The sequence below is a fragment of the Stegodyphus dumicola genome, chromosome 11 (assembly GCF_044657685.1).
Source record: "Stegodyphus dumicola isolate Sdum_Otavi_A_Nest chromosome 11, ASM4465768v1".
NCBI classification, from domain to species: Eukaryota; Metazoa; Arthropoda; class Arachnida; order Araneae; family Eresidae; genus Stegodyphus; species Stegodyphus dumicola.
The window spans coordinates 82,289,793-82,305,638 of NC_140778.1; the positions used below are offsets into that span (position 1 = coordinate 82,289,793).

The following is a 15,846-nucleotide window of genomic DNA, read 5'->3' on the forward strand; positions in this document are numbered from 1 at the left end:
CTTGTCTTATCACTTAAAGAAATGGCTTCAGTGTATAAAATTTTAATAAATGGCTGAATTATATATAAAAGCTAGACATTTTTTTATGAAATTAAATCAGAATTATGTGATTGAATATGAAGTTTTATGCATAGTTAGTAAGCTACTTGTATAATGATGCTGGTAAATTTTTCAGTTATTTAGATATACATTTGTCATTTATTTTAAACTACTTGAATTGTTTTGTATCCAATTGTTTGTAAGCTTTCATGTCTAAACTTTACTGCAGTAAAACCTCTGAATCTCTATGACATACTTCATGTTTTTAATCAGCTTGTTAAATTCTCAACAGTATCATAAATTAGTAAGCAAGACGTTGAAGAAAATTGCAAAGCATTTTATTTTGTGTGGAGGGATATTCAACAAATTCATCACTTGTGCACAATGTATATTCAAGTTTCAGGGCTGAATTTTTGCAACCATTTCCAGTAAGCATGCCATATAGTAACAAAAGGCATTTATTACTGGCATATTTTCGTTTAAAATAGCAGTTTCTTACTGATAAAGGCTTAAGTATAATTTCTTATTTCTATTTATATCGCAATTATTTGCCAGCAAGTACCAAAACTCAAAAAGCAATAAAATTTTGATAAAATTAGCAAACTTAATTTTTTGTATGGTGTTGCAAACTAGAAGCTCATGGCTGTCTCTTTATGTGTACACTCCAGATGAGCAGGAAGAAATTGAAACTTTATTGGAAAAAAAAATATAATGTACAACAACCAAAAAAAAAAAAAAATTAATAGCTTTAAATAAATCAAAGAGAGCACGGATGTTAAGCAATTATCCTTATTACGCGAGAAATACCATAAATTATCCATATAGTAAACTGTAAAATATCAAAATAAACTGTAAAATGAAATTCAGCTAACTCACTTTGAATTGCAGTCTCTCAGACCTGAGTAACAACTGATTTATCTGGCTCTAGAGCTGCATTTATAAGTTGTATTGAGCCGTATTTATAGGATGTTGCACAGGCTTCTGGAAGTTTTGAAGTCTTAGCACTTTTACGGTGCATTCTTTCAAAATTTACATAAAGTCATCAATTTGGAAAAAACTTGGTAATAAAATTATTATGAAGGCCTATCAGGAGCATTTCTGTATATCTTACATACTATTAATCTATTCTAACAATTGATCTATTAATCTATTCTAACAATTGATCTATTATATCTATTCTAACAATTTGTGCATTGTTAGTCTCAAAATGGAAATATCTTCAATTCTATGCGCAAAAAAAAAAAAAAAAAAAAAAAAAAAGTAATATTTTCAAGCTTTTTCAGCAAAATATTTTGCCATAAATTTATTTGTGCACAAAATAAGCCCTAAAACTATGTAAAAATTAAATAAATAAAACAATACACAATATCCCAGTAATGCATTCAAAAGAATTTAAATATTAACAGAAATTGTCATTAATATGTATGAAAATTCACCTTGGCCAGAGAAACATCAATTAAAGATTTAGTTTATTATGTTTTTATTAGCATGCATTAGTTAACAAGGAATTTTTTTGCTTGAAAGGAAAGGCAATAAATTATATTTTCTAGGAAAAGGTAACAAATGACTTCTGGAAACAATTCAGGATGTCAGGAAAAGCTTCAATTAAGTAATAAATTTTAGTATCCCTTTAGAAAATCAATTATTACAATTATCATTAAGTTTTAGTTGCTAAAAAAATAAGTAAATCAGAAGGGAGGAAAATACTTTTATTGCTCATTTCCTTACTTGTCAGATGACACATTTCAGACTATTTTTATTTCCCTAAACTATCTTGCAGTAAGGATACTATTTTGACAACATTTTAAAAATGAGAAAATGAAAAGGTATTCTTATAGTTAACTTAGGTTTAGAAGTATAACATTAGGAGAAATGTTTGTAGAAGATGCCAATCATGCCTCCCCCCTTGATATCTTTTTATGAATTCAGTCCTAAAACTTTTTTGATGGAACATGAGTATCAAATGTATTTAAAATGTCCACTTTGTAAAACACATTTATTAAAATAAATCCAAAGAAATGCATTAGCTGTTATTAAGTGCCTGAAAGAAAACTTTAAATGTCCTGCATATTTCTTATTGTTTTTTAGGGTTGTACATTTTTAATAGCATTTGGACTTCCTGGTATGAAACATTCAAATGATGCAGCAAGGGGTATCTTATGTGCTAATAATGCTGTTGATGAACTGGTGAACTTAAATATGTGAGTTTATTCCTAGTAAAATCATATCATGTACAAATTATCAATTTTTCATTCATTTAAAAAATTGCCATTGTTCTGAAAAAGGAAACAAACCCAAAATTGTTTTTAGAAAAAAAGAAAATTTCAGTTTCTCTTTTCAATCTTTTTTAAAATTATGATATGCACAGAAGCTTCTGTTTCTCATTGCATCTTTAATGTAAAGCTTGTTTATGACCCAAGCTCACTATAAATTAATATAACTTGAATATAAATGATGGACTTATTTCCATCTTCAAATTAGTACAGAAGATAAATGTTAAAGAGTATTTATAGAGCATTTTGATCAAACTAAAGAAATACAATCATATATATATGTTTACACTCAAAAACTTTCACAACAATACACCAAGAAGGGAGCATCAGCTTAAAATGAAACTTGATAAATATAATGATATAGATGGGAGATTAAATTGATCTCAATAGCAAGACAATTAAACAAATACAGTGTGTGTCTACTTGGCATTCTTCGCTTACTAAAGTCCTCTTAGAGTTGGAATGTGATCTTTGCATTTTTTTAATCTTCATAGATGTGCTAGACCATACAGAGCCCACTTCCTGATTATAGTGCCACTGCAGGGTGTGTGGTCATGTGCATTGGCACCAAACTTTGATCGTTTGAATGTTGGATCTTTCTGTACTTATTTGCAAAGTATTGTGATTATATATTTTTTCCTTTTTGGAGCCCTGTTTTCAGCATTTCTGAGTGTATCTGTGTATGTATAAAATATGATTTAACGTATTAAAAAAAGTCGCTTCCATAGAATGTATATTCTTTCTCATGGTCAGTACCATTGATAAAGGAAATGATGAAGTGGGTGCTGAAAATCAGCATAAATTCATGTTAATTGAGAATGCATAACATAATTTCTTCTATTTCCTTGTGTCTTAGGGAAATCTTTACTAATGTACACCAGTTATGATGAAAGATGAAAGAGTTCTGTTGATAGATTTTTAAGAATGAAATGTTTTTCACATCTATTTGAGGTGTCTATGTATGTACAGTTTGCAGTTTTGAAGTTTTAGTGTTGCATATTCTTTATTTCAGTAGTATTAGTATTTCACATTTAATGCTGATAGTTTTACAATTCAATATTATCCTTCCAGAAATGCAAACAGAAAACTTCAAGCTAAATATATAGGTCATTAAATATATCACTAATATGGAAATCATGTAAATTAGATATACATTTGTTGAGTAATGGAAGTACATGCTATTAGTGATGGAATTTATAGCTTTTGCTACAACTATAATCCACTACTATTATTAGTATTAGCTGTACTTATCATTGGACTAATGAGTTTGAAAAAGCGAAAAAGATTAGATCATTCCCCTTATCTTGTTATCTAACTGGTAAAGAATAATTTAATAAACTTTTTTTTTAACAAACTATATTTTTTCTTTCTTCCTAGCTTGAACTGATTTATATATTGATATTAAAAGATTTTTATGGAACAAAATACCAATTTTTCAATCTTTAGTATTTTTTCTCTTCATCAAAACTTGTGATTTTTATGCAGTAATAATCAACACTTTCAAGTTCTGAGGTGATGCTAACATATCATATGATGTACATGGTGCCTAACCTTCAGTAACATCAAATTTAAATTTATGGGGATTATATCATGCCTTTCTAATGATACAATGAAATATCACCTGAAAAACCACTTCTGAAAGTGATTAATGTTTCTTAGACTATGAATAAGCACGGTGCTGAAAATCACCTCTATAAGATCAAAACTGAAGGGAATGAATCATTGGTGGTTGTTATAGTTAGGTTTTGTTATATTTACAAAATGATGAATAAAATTCAGCTGAAACTGTTGCTTTCTTATCCACAGTTCCTAGGGCTTTATTCATAATTATCACCAAACTTAAATCATTCTTACTCCTAGTACAATGTAAGGACTTGTATTAATTATTTGCAAGGACAATTTATTAATTTGGTGAGAATATTTCATTATATTGGTATTTAGAACACAGCTTAAACATTTGTAGTACCTATATAACACCTCATAATTGTATTATTATTATTATTATTATTTTAATATTTATTATTATTTTAGAAAGCCCTAAAAATCCCTCCTTAAAAAAGGGGGGGAAGGGGAAGACTGGAGCAACTTAAAATTTTATTTTTGGCACTTTAGCATTCTAAGTGGCAGGTGAATTAAATTATAAAGCTGGCATTATGTAGCTAATTCGGAATTCAATTTATTAGGTTTTTAATTTTTGTGAGCTATATCTAGAAAAAAAAATAAAATTTGAATATGTTTCCATAATATATACATATTGCAAACATTTATCTCACCTTTTCTGTTTACTGTCTTATTGTATTACAGAAATGTGTCTGTTGGTATAGCTAGTGGAACCTGTTTTTGTGGACTTGTTGGTCACCCACAACGAAAAGAATATACAGGTAGTTGTTTAGCATTATAACTGTTATTACTAAAACATAGTCTTATCATTAAATATCATTAAAATAAAAATACTTCCTTCACTCATCCCAGATACCGAGCAATCCAGAAAAACTAAAGACAAAACTTACCTGGTCACTTACCTGGGTAGTGTGATGTTGAATCTGTAATAAAAACTCTAAGAAGTTGATTTATCTAATTATATTCTCTCTATACTACAAAATATATGCATTTTTTAACAATTGTTGGGAAATTTTTCTGGCCCCGAAAGTTATTACACATCTTAATCAGTTCACGTCACGAGGTCGAAAGGGAAAAACCCTTTTTTTATACCTACTTCAATGACAGCCAACGCCATCTGTGTCTCGTGCATCAAAATGAAGAGATTTGTTTTTAATATTTGTTAGATACAACTAATCAGTTTCACAACACTCCCACCTTTTTGATTTTCAGAAGGAAAATCAAAAATCAAATAATGGTATCCTTAGTACAGGAACACACTTCTAGAGGGTACAGTTTACGTACAGGACGAATCAGTATGCCGTTTCTAGTTTTCACTTTTACAACTCTTACACGTCCATCTCTACTTGTACAAAGTTCTTGGACACGAGCAATTGGCCAGTTCACTCTTTTAAGGTTCTCACAACCTATTAGCACGATGTCTCCAACTTTTAATTCACAGTCCGTCTGTCCATGCTTTTGTCCAAGGTCTGTCCAAGGTACTCCTTGCGGAAACGGCTACGAAATTGTTCTCGAAGTTCCTGGCAGAAACGCTGACGAGCCAAGAGTTTATTTCGATCTAAAGCATCCAAATCTGCTGTACCTGAAACCTTAATATCCTGTAAGAACATGGAAGGCGTTAATGGTAGAAGATCCTCAGAGTCATTTGACACATAAGTAAGTGGTCGACAGTTTATTACGGCTTCCACATCACAGATGACGGTGAGTAACTCTTCGTAATTGATTGCAGCTTGTCCTAAGACTCTCACAATCAAATTCTTGGCTGTGCGGATTAGACGCTCCCACCATCCGCCCCACCAAGCAGCAGTGGGCGGAATGAACTTCCAAGTGATGGGATGCAAAGTTTCCTGAGCAATTACCTTTACCCAGTCAACCTTTTTCAGCAATGCAGATGTACTGACGAAATTTGTGCCGTTGTCTGAATAAACTGTAGATGGCCGACCTCTTCTGGCTATGAACCGACGAAACGCTTGAATGAAGCATTTGGTACTTACGGATGTCACTAGTTCCAAATGTACACATCTATATACAGCACACGTAAACAGTACTACCCAGGTTTTGTTTTTATTTTTGAGAATCAGAGGGCCACATAAATCTATGCCGGTAACTTCAAATGCGAAAGCATCTCAAACTCTCTCTAATGGTAATTGAATGGGTGCAGTAGTTGGAGGTTTTGCTGAAATTCGTTTACAACGGACGCACTGTTTCACCACCGATCTAATTCGCCGTCTTGCACCAATGATCCAGAATTCTTCTCTAATTATAACAGTTAATGCTTGTATGCCGGCATGAGAATGCTTTAAATGGTAATCTCTAATTAAACAGTCAACAATATAATGCTTAGAAGGTAATAAAATCGGGTACCGGAATGCATAAGAATCATCTCGTTCGGTGATTTTCGTTTTTACTCTTCTTAAGCCACTCTGATCTCGTACGGTCAAAAGACCATTGATGGAGTCTCCAGTCTCTGGAAAACTCTCCCCCTGAACAAGTGAAAGAAGTATAATTTTAGATTCCTTTATCTCGGAAGCAGACAGAAAAGGCTCTTTATTTACAATTTTCTTTTGACAATTTTTGATAAATCTCTTTATCCAACCTAAAACTCTTAACATTTTTGAAAATTTAGAGAACTTCTCACACCACTTAACTTTATCCGCTTTTGTAGTTATACTAAGATTTACATTTAAATTTTTGCCTTTCCTGTGCTCTGAAAAAACTAAAGTTTCATTTGGCTTAACCTCTAATTATAGCCAGCTATCTCTAGGGTCTTTGAGCCAAACAGGCCCTCTCCACCAATTTAATTCCAAAAACTGAAGAGGGGAACAACCACGAGAAGGTAAATCAGCTGGGTTAGAATGACCCTGTACATATGACCACTGATTTGCTTTAGTGAAAGCGCAAATTTCCTTCACGCGATTGCCCACAAAAGTCCCCCACACATCATTTCTTTGAATCCAAGATATGGCCGTGGTGGAATCGGTCCAAAAATATTTCGGGATGTCATCCAATGTAAGAGCTTCTGTCACATATTTGGAAAGACGCACGCCCAAAAGACAGGCCATAAGTTCTAGACGGGGAATAGTAAGTTCTTTTAAGGGTGCGACTCTTGACTTAGCCATTACAAAACTGACTAATGTTTCTTCTTTAGTTTCGCATCTCAAAAATATTACCGTGGCATAAGCATGCTGGCTAGCATCACAAAATACATGAAGTGTCCAGGAACTTCTATCTCCAAAACCTATACGTCGCGGTATTCTCAACTTATTCAAAATTTGTAATTTATTATACCACCGCGAAAATTTACTTTTGATACTATCTGGTAATGGAGTATCCCAGTCTGCTTTTATCGCCCAAATTTCCTGTAGCAGTAACTTTGCAGGCAATAAAACAGGTGTCAAGAAACCCAAAGGATCAAACATTGTCTGCGTTACTGACAAAACCTCTCTTTGAGACAAATTATCCGAAACCAATACAGTCTTAATTTCAATATAAAGATTATCTTCTATTCTGTCCCACATAATTCCTAAAACTGGTACAGAATTCTCCATTGTGGACTCAGTGCACAAAGTACTTTGGGTTAGTTCCACATCTTTTTCTACTGGGCCATAGGTCCACATACGTAAGTCCATTTTTGCTTTAGCTAATATTTCAGTAGAAGATTTCACAAAATTCACAAGCTCCTTTTCGTTATCAACAGAAGTCACACAATTATCAATATAAAAGGATTTATTTAATTTCTGAGCAATAGAACTTTGTTCCTTTGGTACTTGTGCCAAATGAACTGAAATAACCGCTCCTAATAGAAAAGGGCTAGACTTTACTCCAAAAACTACCCTCGTATGGCAGAAAACCTTCAATACATTATCTTTCTCCCTCCATAAAAATCTTAAAAAGTCCCTATCTTCTTTCCGTAATTCAATCTGTAAAAATGCACGCCGGATATCAGAGGTTACGCCAATGCATTTTTCTCTAAATCTTAACAAAATTGAAGGGATTTCTTCTATTAAATTTGGTCCTTTTACTAAGTAATCATTAAGGGAGGGCGATCTATTAACTTTACATGATGCGTCAAAAACAGGTCTTATCTTAGTTGAGACACTGTCTGGTTTAAATACTGGGTGATGCGGTAAGTAGTGCCCTTTATAATTCAGTTCATTGTCTGGTACTATTTCAATTACACCCTCCTCCATCCATTCATTAAAAATTCTATCATATTCTTCATATTTATGTAAAGACTTGAGTTTTCGGGTGACACTGAACAATCTTTTTTCTGCTACATGACGATTTGATGGCAATTCTGCGTTATATACTAACCAAGGTAATCCGACACAATAACGACCATCTTCGTTTCTGGAAAGAGAGTTTAAAAATTGTTCATGGGCAATTTCTTCCTCAGCAGCGTTAGTTGAATTCTGATGAGCATCTAATATTCCGATCGTTTCTAAGCTCCAAAGATCGGAGATTTTAAAGTCCTGACCCACTAAACTTGCACACAAAATGGAAGCATCTTTATCTTTGTGATTAACAAATTCCTCCGATACACCACAAACTGTCCAACCAAGTTTCGTACAAACTGCTGTTAGTCCTCCTTTTAATTGTTTTACTGATCCCGTGAGAATTTTTCCATAAATATCACTATCGATGAGCATTTCTATTTTTGGACAATCTGCTCCCAGATCTGACAACCAAATGTTGTTTCGTTTTAATTCTTTTAATATCAGAACCTTGGGTACCCGAGGTATATCCCCACATATTATGTCTTGATCTAAAAATTCAAATTCTAGATCTGAATACTTACACGGACTGGCTGGACATAATTTTACCAAATATTTGTTATGCATCTTTGCCTCTGTTCTGGCACCTCCAAATAAAGTAAGAGCAACATTTTCTTTGGAAATAATTGGTAACCCCAATTCAATGGCTAATGATTTCAAAATATACGATTTCTGGGAACCACAATCTAAGAGTACTCTAACATCTTTATGCTTTTTGCCACCAGCTACTCTTACGCATAAAGTCATTAAAGCTACGTCAGCGGTACAAGTTTGCCTGGCTGTAGCTGTATGTATGTTGTCTATTTCTGATTTTTCTGTAGAAAGTTCAGTTTCATTATTAATGTCCGGACACAAAATAACTGAGTGTGATTTACCACAAGCAAAACACCTAACAAACTGTTTACAGAACTTTGCCGTATGATTTGGTTCCAAGCATTTTAAACAGCATTTTTTCTCCTTAACTTTAGAAATCCTTTCATTAAGAGATAATGAATGTGCATCGTAACAATTTTTACTATCATGCATTTTACCACAAAAAATACATGCGTGTTCTCTGGTTGTAAGAAAACCTGTGGCAGTGGAAACATTTCCCTGTTTCTTAAATTTAAATTTACCTTTTGTTTCCCTCTTTGCTTTATCATGATATCCTTCTTTACGACTAACACCATCGAGTCCATTACGCGCCAATTTTAATCTCTCCTCACCCTCCACTTCAGACTTTTTCATTTAGAAATATTCAGAAAAATTTCATTAAGTTGGTAAGGCGAGAAAGATCAGTTCCTTCAGGATGGTTAAAAAGCGAACTCCTTTGCCACGCCTTTAAAGCATCCTCTGTGAGACACGATTCCACCATCGGAAATAACCACGATGTGTTTTCGCTCGATTTAAGACCTAAAGACTCTAAGGCTCTCAACTGAGCTTCAATTTTATCATACAGTTTATCAATAGGTAATTTATCCTTTTGATCTGCCTTCACATTAGAAACAATTAATTTAATTAGTTCCCTAACATACACTTCTACTAATAATTCAGGTTTCCCAAAACGTTCCTTCAAAGCTAAAACAGCTTTATCATAATTTTCTGAAGTCACCGGATAGCTTTCAATGAATTCTTTAGCACGTGATCCGGGCTTCATACACTGAATCAAATAGGAAAATTTGTCACTTTCATATAAATCAGGGTCAGTGTGAATTTTCTCAAACTGCGACCAAAACGGTAACCAATTTATCAATTCCCCATCAAACTTCTTAAGTTCGATTTTCGGAAGTCTATACTGTTTAATCTTACTACAACAAATACCAGCACCATCATTTGGTCTTGTTTCTAAATTGATTTCATCTGAAAATTGCAAATTTTCATTAATTTGGCGAGTTAGTGTTATGAAATCATCAGAATACACCTCGCGACTTTCGATTTCTTTAGTAAGATCATCCTCTAAAGTTTTCCCGTCTTCAGCTAACAAATCAAGAATTTTATCATCTACATTTTTTATATCTGAATATACATTTTGTAGTTTAGTAAGTTTATCTCATACTAAATCTACAGAAAAATCTTCTTTTACTAATTCCGTTTTTAAAATATTAGCAGTTTTTGCAAAAGAAGTGCGTAAACCTGCCCGTTTAAGTTTCAGAGCCTTTAAAGCTTCCATAGTTAACTTTCAAAATAAAACAAACTACTTTACAAAAAATAGTTTCGAATTTAAACTTAATTATACTTTAATACATCAAAAACTATCTATAACCATTAAAATAATTTTTTTAAAGTTTATTTCTTAGAGTCCTGTCGCGGACGCCACTTTTTGTTATTACTAAAACATAGTCTTATCATTAAATATCATTAAAATAAAAATACTTCCTTCACTCATCCCAGATACCGAGCAATCCAGAAAAACTAAAGACAAAACTTGCTCACTTACCTGGGTAGTGTGATGTTGAATCTGTAATAAAAATTCTAAGAAGTTGATTTATCTAATTATATTCTCTATACTACAAAATATATAAATTTTTTAACAATTGTTGGGAAATTTTTCTGGCCCCGTAAGTTATTACACATCTTAATCAGTTCACGTCACGAGGTCGAAAGGGAAAAGCCCTTTTTTTCTTCCTACTTCAATGACAGCCAACGCCATCTGTGTCTCGTGCATCAAAATGAAGCGATTTGTTTTTAATATTTGTTAGATACAACTAATCAGTTTCACAACACTCCCACCTTTTCGATTTTCAGAAGGAAAATAAAAAATCAAATAATGGTATCCTTAGTACAGGAACACACTTCTAGAGGGTACAGTTTACGTACAGGACGAATCAGTATGCCGTTTCTAGTTTTCACTTTTACAACTCTTACACGTCCATCTCTGCTTGTACAAAGTTCTTGGACACGAGCAATTGGCCAGTTCACTCTTTTAAGGTTCTCACAACCTATTAGCACGATGTCTCCAACTTTTAATTCACAGTCCGTCTGTCCATGCTTTTGTACTAACTGTCCAAGGTACTCCTTGCTGATTTGTTGTATGCAAGACCCATATTTATTCTAGGAATATCCAAAATTTGAAGTTAGGTAAAAATTGAGAAAAATATAAAATTTGGCTTACTTGCTATTACTATTTTACCCAATTAGGTGTTTTTATAATAAACAAGATCTTAAAATATAAATAACATGAATTACTTTATTATGTTATTGAAATTTAAAAAATACCCGCAGCATGTAAGTGAAATTGTATTTGAAATACGGAGCATAATAAGAGAGATCTTGATATATATGTATTTCTCTCCAAAGATCATTTATATTAGCTTTTAAATATTAGAAAATTAACTCACTTAAAATATTAGGAAAGAAATCTAATATCTTAAAATATTAGATTTCTTTCCTAATATTTTAAGTGAGTTAATTTTTCACTTTGTGATCATTTGAAGTATTTTTGATTTGTTTTTAGTTGCCTTTAAGTCCATATGGGGTCTAAGTAAATTTTAGTTGTGACTTTATATTTATTTGCCTTTAAGGATTTACTTCATTTTACAAAGTTGAAAATTTATCATGGATGACATTAAGACTGTTTATGTATTCTTTACAGTATTATAGAGGAGATTCGAAATTGAGAAACAAAGTTACTTCCAATGTTTAGATATAAAGCCCTGTTGATCTATTTAATTAAAGACCATTTCTAAAATTAGAATTGTTCAATACCTACAGAAGGCCATAAAAAAAAACTAAAAAAATGAATAAGTAAATGCATAAAAAACTTAATATTTAATAATTAAATAAAGTGTCAAAAAACAAAGAAGTTAAAATAATGACAAATAATTAAACAATAAAGTAAAATACCATATCTCATCTTATGTGAATTCTCAGCTGGAATTAGGGTAGCATTTTGAACCAGAATTGAGCTTTACCTGATATTTAAGGAATTGTATTTATTTGAGGGGTTCTTAAAGATACTTGATTTTTTTAGATCATGTAATGCTTGTATGTAAAATTGAAGATCGTATACTTTTAGTTGAAAGATAGATTTATTTGACATTTTTCATTTAAATTATTTTTATACATTTAATCTCATCAACCTAATCCTATGTTTACTTGCATTTCATTATAGTTATTAATTTTTTATAGTGTTTTGCTATTCTTTTCTAAATTTATGTGCTGTTTTGTCTTCTTTTTTTTAAAATTTTTTTGTGAGTTTTTATAAAGCATTTGTTTTTGTTTCATTGATTAAAGTTTTAAATATTATCATGATTAGTATTAGGTAGCAGAGTCAACTTGGCATCTCGAATAATGACAGTCTACAAAGATGAACCTGTTGTAATGGATACTGATACATACCATTTAAGTCGAGACGATTTAGGCCATGCTAGTTTTGTTGAAATGCCATCTCGAAAGATGAAAGGTATTGAGAGAACAGAAGCAATATATGCTTACAGAGTTAAAAATAAAGAGTAAGTGCATTGAATATATAAATTTTATTTTAAGTCTTAAGATTGTTGTATTTTATTAATGATGATAACTGAAATATGGAATGGTTTTAAACTATTTTCATTCATCATAAATTTTTTATATTGCTTGATACTTTCCACCGGTCGTGGACACTTAGCCGACAACCACTTAGCTGATGGGACACTTAACTGACACCAGTTAGCTGACAAGACATTTAGCCAACAAGGACACTTAGCTGACGGGACGTTTCAACATGGACACTTAGCTGACATGGGCAGTTAGCCGACAGGACATTTAGCCAACACGGACAGTTAGCCGACAGAACATTTAGCAGACAGAATATTTGGCTGACACATAGAGTTAACTGTCAGGACATTTGGCTATGGGACGCTTAACTGTCAACGCATTTAGTCAACAGGACACTAAGCTGGCAGTGACATTTAGCTAACATGTACCCAATAATTATTCAAACTTACTATCAATTACAAAATTTCTCGACTTCTCCATAAGTTCAATATTTAAGTTATTTTTTTACTATCAGTAAAATTCATTTTTCGATTCTTAAAGATCTCATATGTTCTTTTAATTATTGTGTTAATTTAGCATTGTTTGATATTTATTGTGCTGTTTGGTGTGTATTGGCTAAATTGAAAAAGGCGCTGAAATTTCTCGTCAGGGAATCTGAATAAAAGTTCGAAAGGAAAAAAGAATTTTTTTAGCTATGTATGCAGGTCGCTTAATTACATTTTAAAATGATCTTCAAAAATTATCCATAAAGCTTCTTCATTTAATCAACTGGTTTTTTTAACACTTTCACATCATTAATAATTTTTCTTGTTTTCTTAATGATATTAATTTTCCAATCTTGCTCCTCCAAATGCTTTCAAATTTCTAATAACTTTACGCTTCATTACAATTTTACTCATCCCATCTTGTTACATTATTTCCCTTACAAAATCGTTTGGCTCCTCCCACTAATGAAATTTGCTTTCCCTGTCATGAAAAATCTGAATAATGCAATAAAAATTATTGTTATTCTTGAATTATACTTTTTATATATACATATATTGGTGAGGGTTAGTTTAGCAAATATACTTTATTTTATTATTAAAAACAATTAAAAAAAGAGAATTTTTAAGACAAGCAAAGGTGTAAATTATTTGTGACCTCTATAATTTGCAGTTCATGCCACCATTCTTGAGATAGAAATTCTGTAACTTTTTATTGACCATGCCTCTCGCTTAAAATACTTACTTAGGTTAATGTTTCTAGCACTAAATTGGTGCATAATGTTTAATTTAGAAGTAAAATATTCTTTAAGGTTTTGTTTTATTCATAACTGAACCTGCAGAAGGAGAGGGCCACAAACCAAGTCTGTGGCCACCTAACGGAAGTAGGTTTGTTTTATGTAATTACGGCAAAGTCAAAGCACTATCTGGCCAAAAGGGATGCCATCGGGAAGGACTTTCTAATGAAAACTGGCTTGTATACATGTTACACATGGAGAAAACCATGGAAACACCCATGCAGCCTGTCTGTTTGCGGGATTCGAAATTCAGGCCGAACTGTCAGGGTTCATGAACTTTAAAGCTCGGCCTCTGCTGAGCCTAACAAAAATAGGGTGACTGTTTTACTTAATATATAAGAGTCTCTTCCAATGAAAATTGCCTTTTTAGGCTAGAACTTTATAAATACATTCAGAAAAATGGGCACCAAAAATTTTCCCATTACCATGTAGCTAAACCGAAAATGAGAAAGAGAAGGAATGAAAGAGGGAGAAAAAAATTAAAATTTATACATTTTTAACACATATTGCAAAAATTTATATATTATAAGAACAACATTAATATAAGATATTATACTGAAAATTACACATTGTGACTTTCAAAATATAGTACATAGTATTATGTAATTACATGACTGATCTAGTTAAATCCAGCATCGATAGATGGCACTACATTACAGTGACTTTTCAGGATGTGACGCTTTGCTCTGTCTACTTGGTTTGTGGCCCCCTCCTTCTGCAGCTTCAGTTATAAATAAAGCAAAACCTTAAAGAATATTCTACTTCTACATTAAATATTATGCACCAATTTAGTGCTGTAAACATTAACCTAAGTAAGTATTTTAAGCGAGAGGCATGGTCAATAAATTGTTACAGAATTTTTATCTCAAGAATGGTGGCATGAACAGCAAATTATAGAGGTCACAAAAATTTTATACCCTTGCTTGTCTTAAAAATTCACTTTTTTTAATTGTTTTTAATAACAAAATAAAATATATTTGCTAAACCAACTCTTACCACCATATGTTTCTATAAAAAAGTATATTTCAAGAATGAAAATAATTTTTATTGCATTATTCAGATTTTTCATGACAGGGAAAAGAAATTTCATTAGTGGGAGAAGGCAAACACTTTTGTAAGGAAAAGACTGTAACATGATGTGATGAGTAAAATAGTAATGAAACGTAAAGTTATTAGAAATTTGAAAGCATTTGGAAGAACAAGATTGGAAAATTAATGTCATTAACTAAACAAGAAAAATTATTAAGTTGATTAAATGAAGAAGCTTTACGGATAATTTTTTCAGATCATATTAAAATATAATTAAGTGACCACCATACTTAGCTAAAAAAATTTCTTTTTTCCTTTTGAAATTTAATTCGTATTCCCTGACGAGAAATTTCAGCACTTTTTCAATTTGGCCAATATACACCAAACAGCACGATACATATCAAACAATGCTAAATTACACAAGAATTTAAATCGCATATGTGACCTTTAAGAATCGAAAAATGAATTTTACTGATAGGTGAAAAAAATAACTTAATTATTGAACCTATGGATAAGTCGAGAAATTTTGTAATTGATAGTAAGTTTAAATAATTATTGTGTATGTGTCAGCTAAACGTCACTGTCAGCTTAGTGTTGACTAAATGTCTTGACAGTTAAGTGTCCCATAGCTAAATGTCCTGACGGTAACTCTTTGTATCAGTTAAATGTTCTATCGGCTAAGTGTCCTTGTCGGCTAACTGTCCGTGTCAACTAAATGTCCTGTCGGCTATCTGCCTGTGTCTGTTAAATGGCCTGTTGGCTAAATGCCCTTTTCGGCTAAATGTCCTGTTGGCTAACTGTCGTCCGTGTTGGCTAAGTGTCCTTGTTGGCTAAATGACCAGTCAGCTAAATGTCCTGTCGGCTAAGTGTCCGTGTC

At 32.1% G+C, this 15,846-nt stretch overlaps 1 protein-coding gene across 13 annotated transcripts in view; it reads left to right on the forward strand.

The window, feature by feature from the left end:
- LOC118184600 (adenylate cyclase type 10-like) overlaps nucleotides 1–15,846 on the forward strand; it is a 195,434-nt gene that overhangs the window by 83,094 nt on the left and 96,494 nt on the right. For all 13 annotated transcript variants that reach the window (XR_015044053.1, XR_015044054.1, XR_015044056.1 and 10 more), the window contains exons 13-15: nucleotides 2,128–2,240; nucleotides 4,617–4,693; nucleotides 12,441–12,636. Coding sequence is in view for 7 of the 13 variants with exons in the window: in XM_085826923.1 (XP_085683049.1) it covers nucleotides 2,128–2,240; nucleotides 4,617–4,693; nucleotides 12,441–12,636 (386 nt within the window). In the remaining 6 variants the exon portion in view is untranslated. The remainder of the gene's footprint in view (nucleotides 1–2,127; nucleotides 2,241–4,616; nucleotides 4,694–12,440; nucleotides 12,637–15,846) is intronic.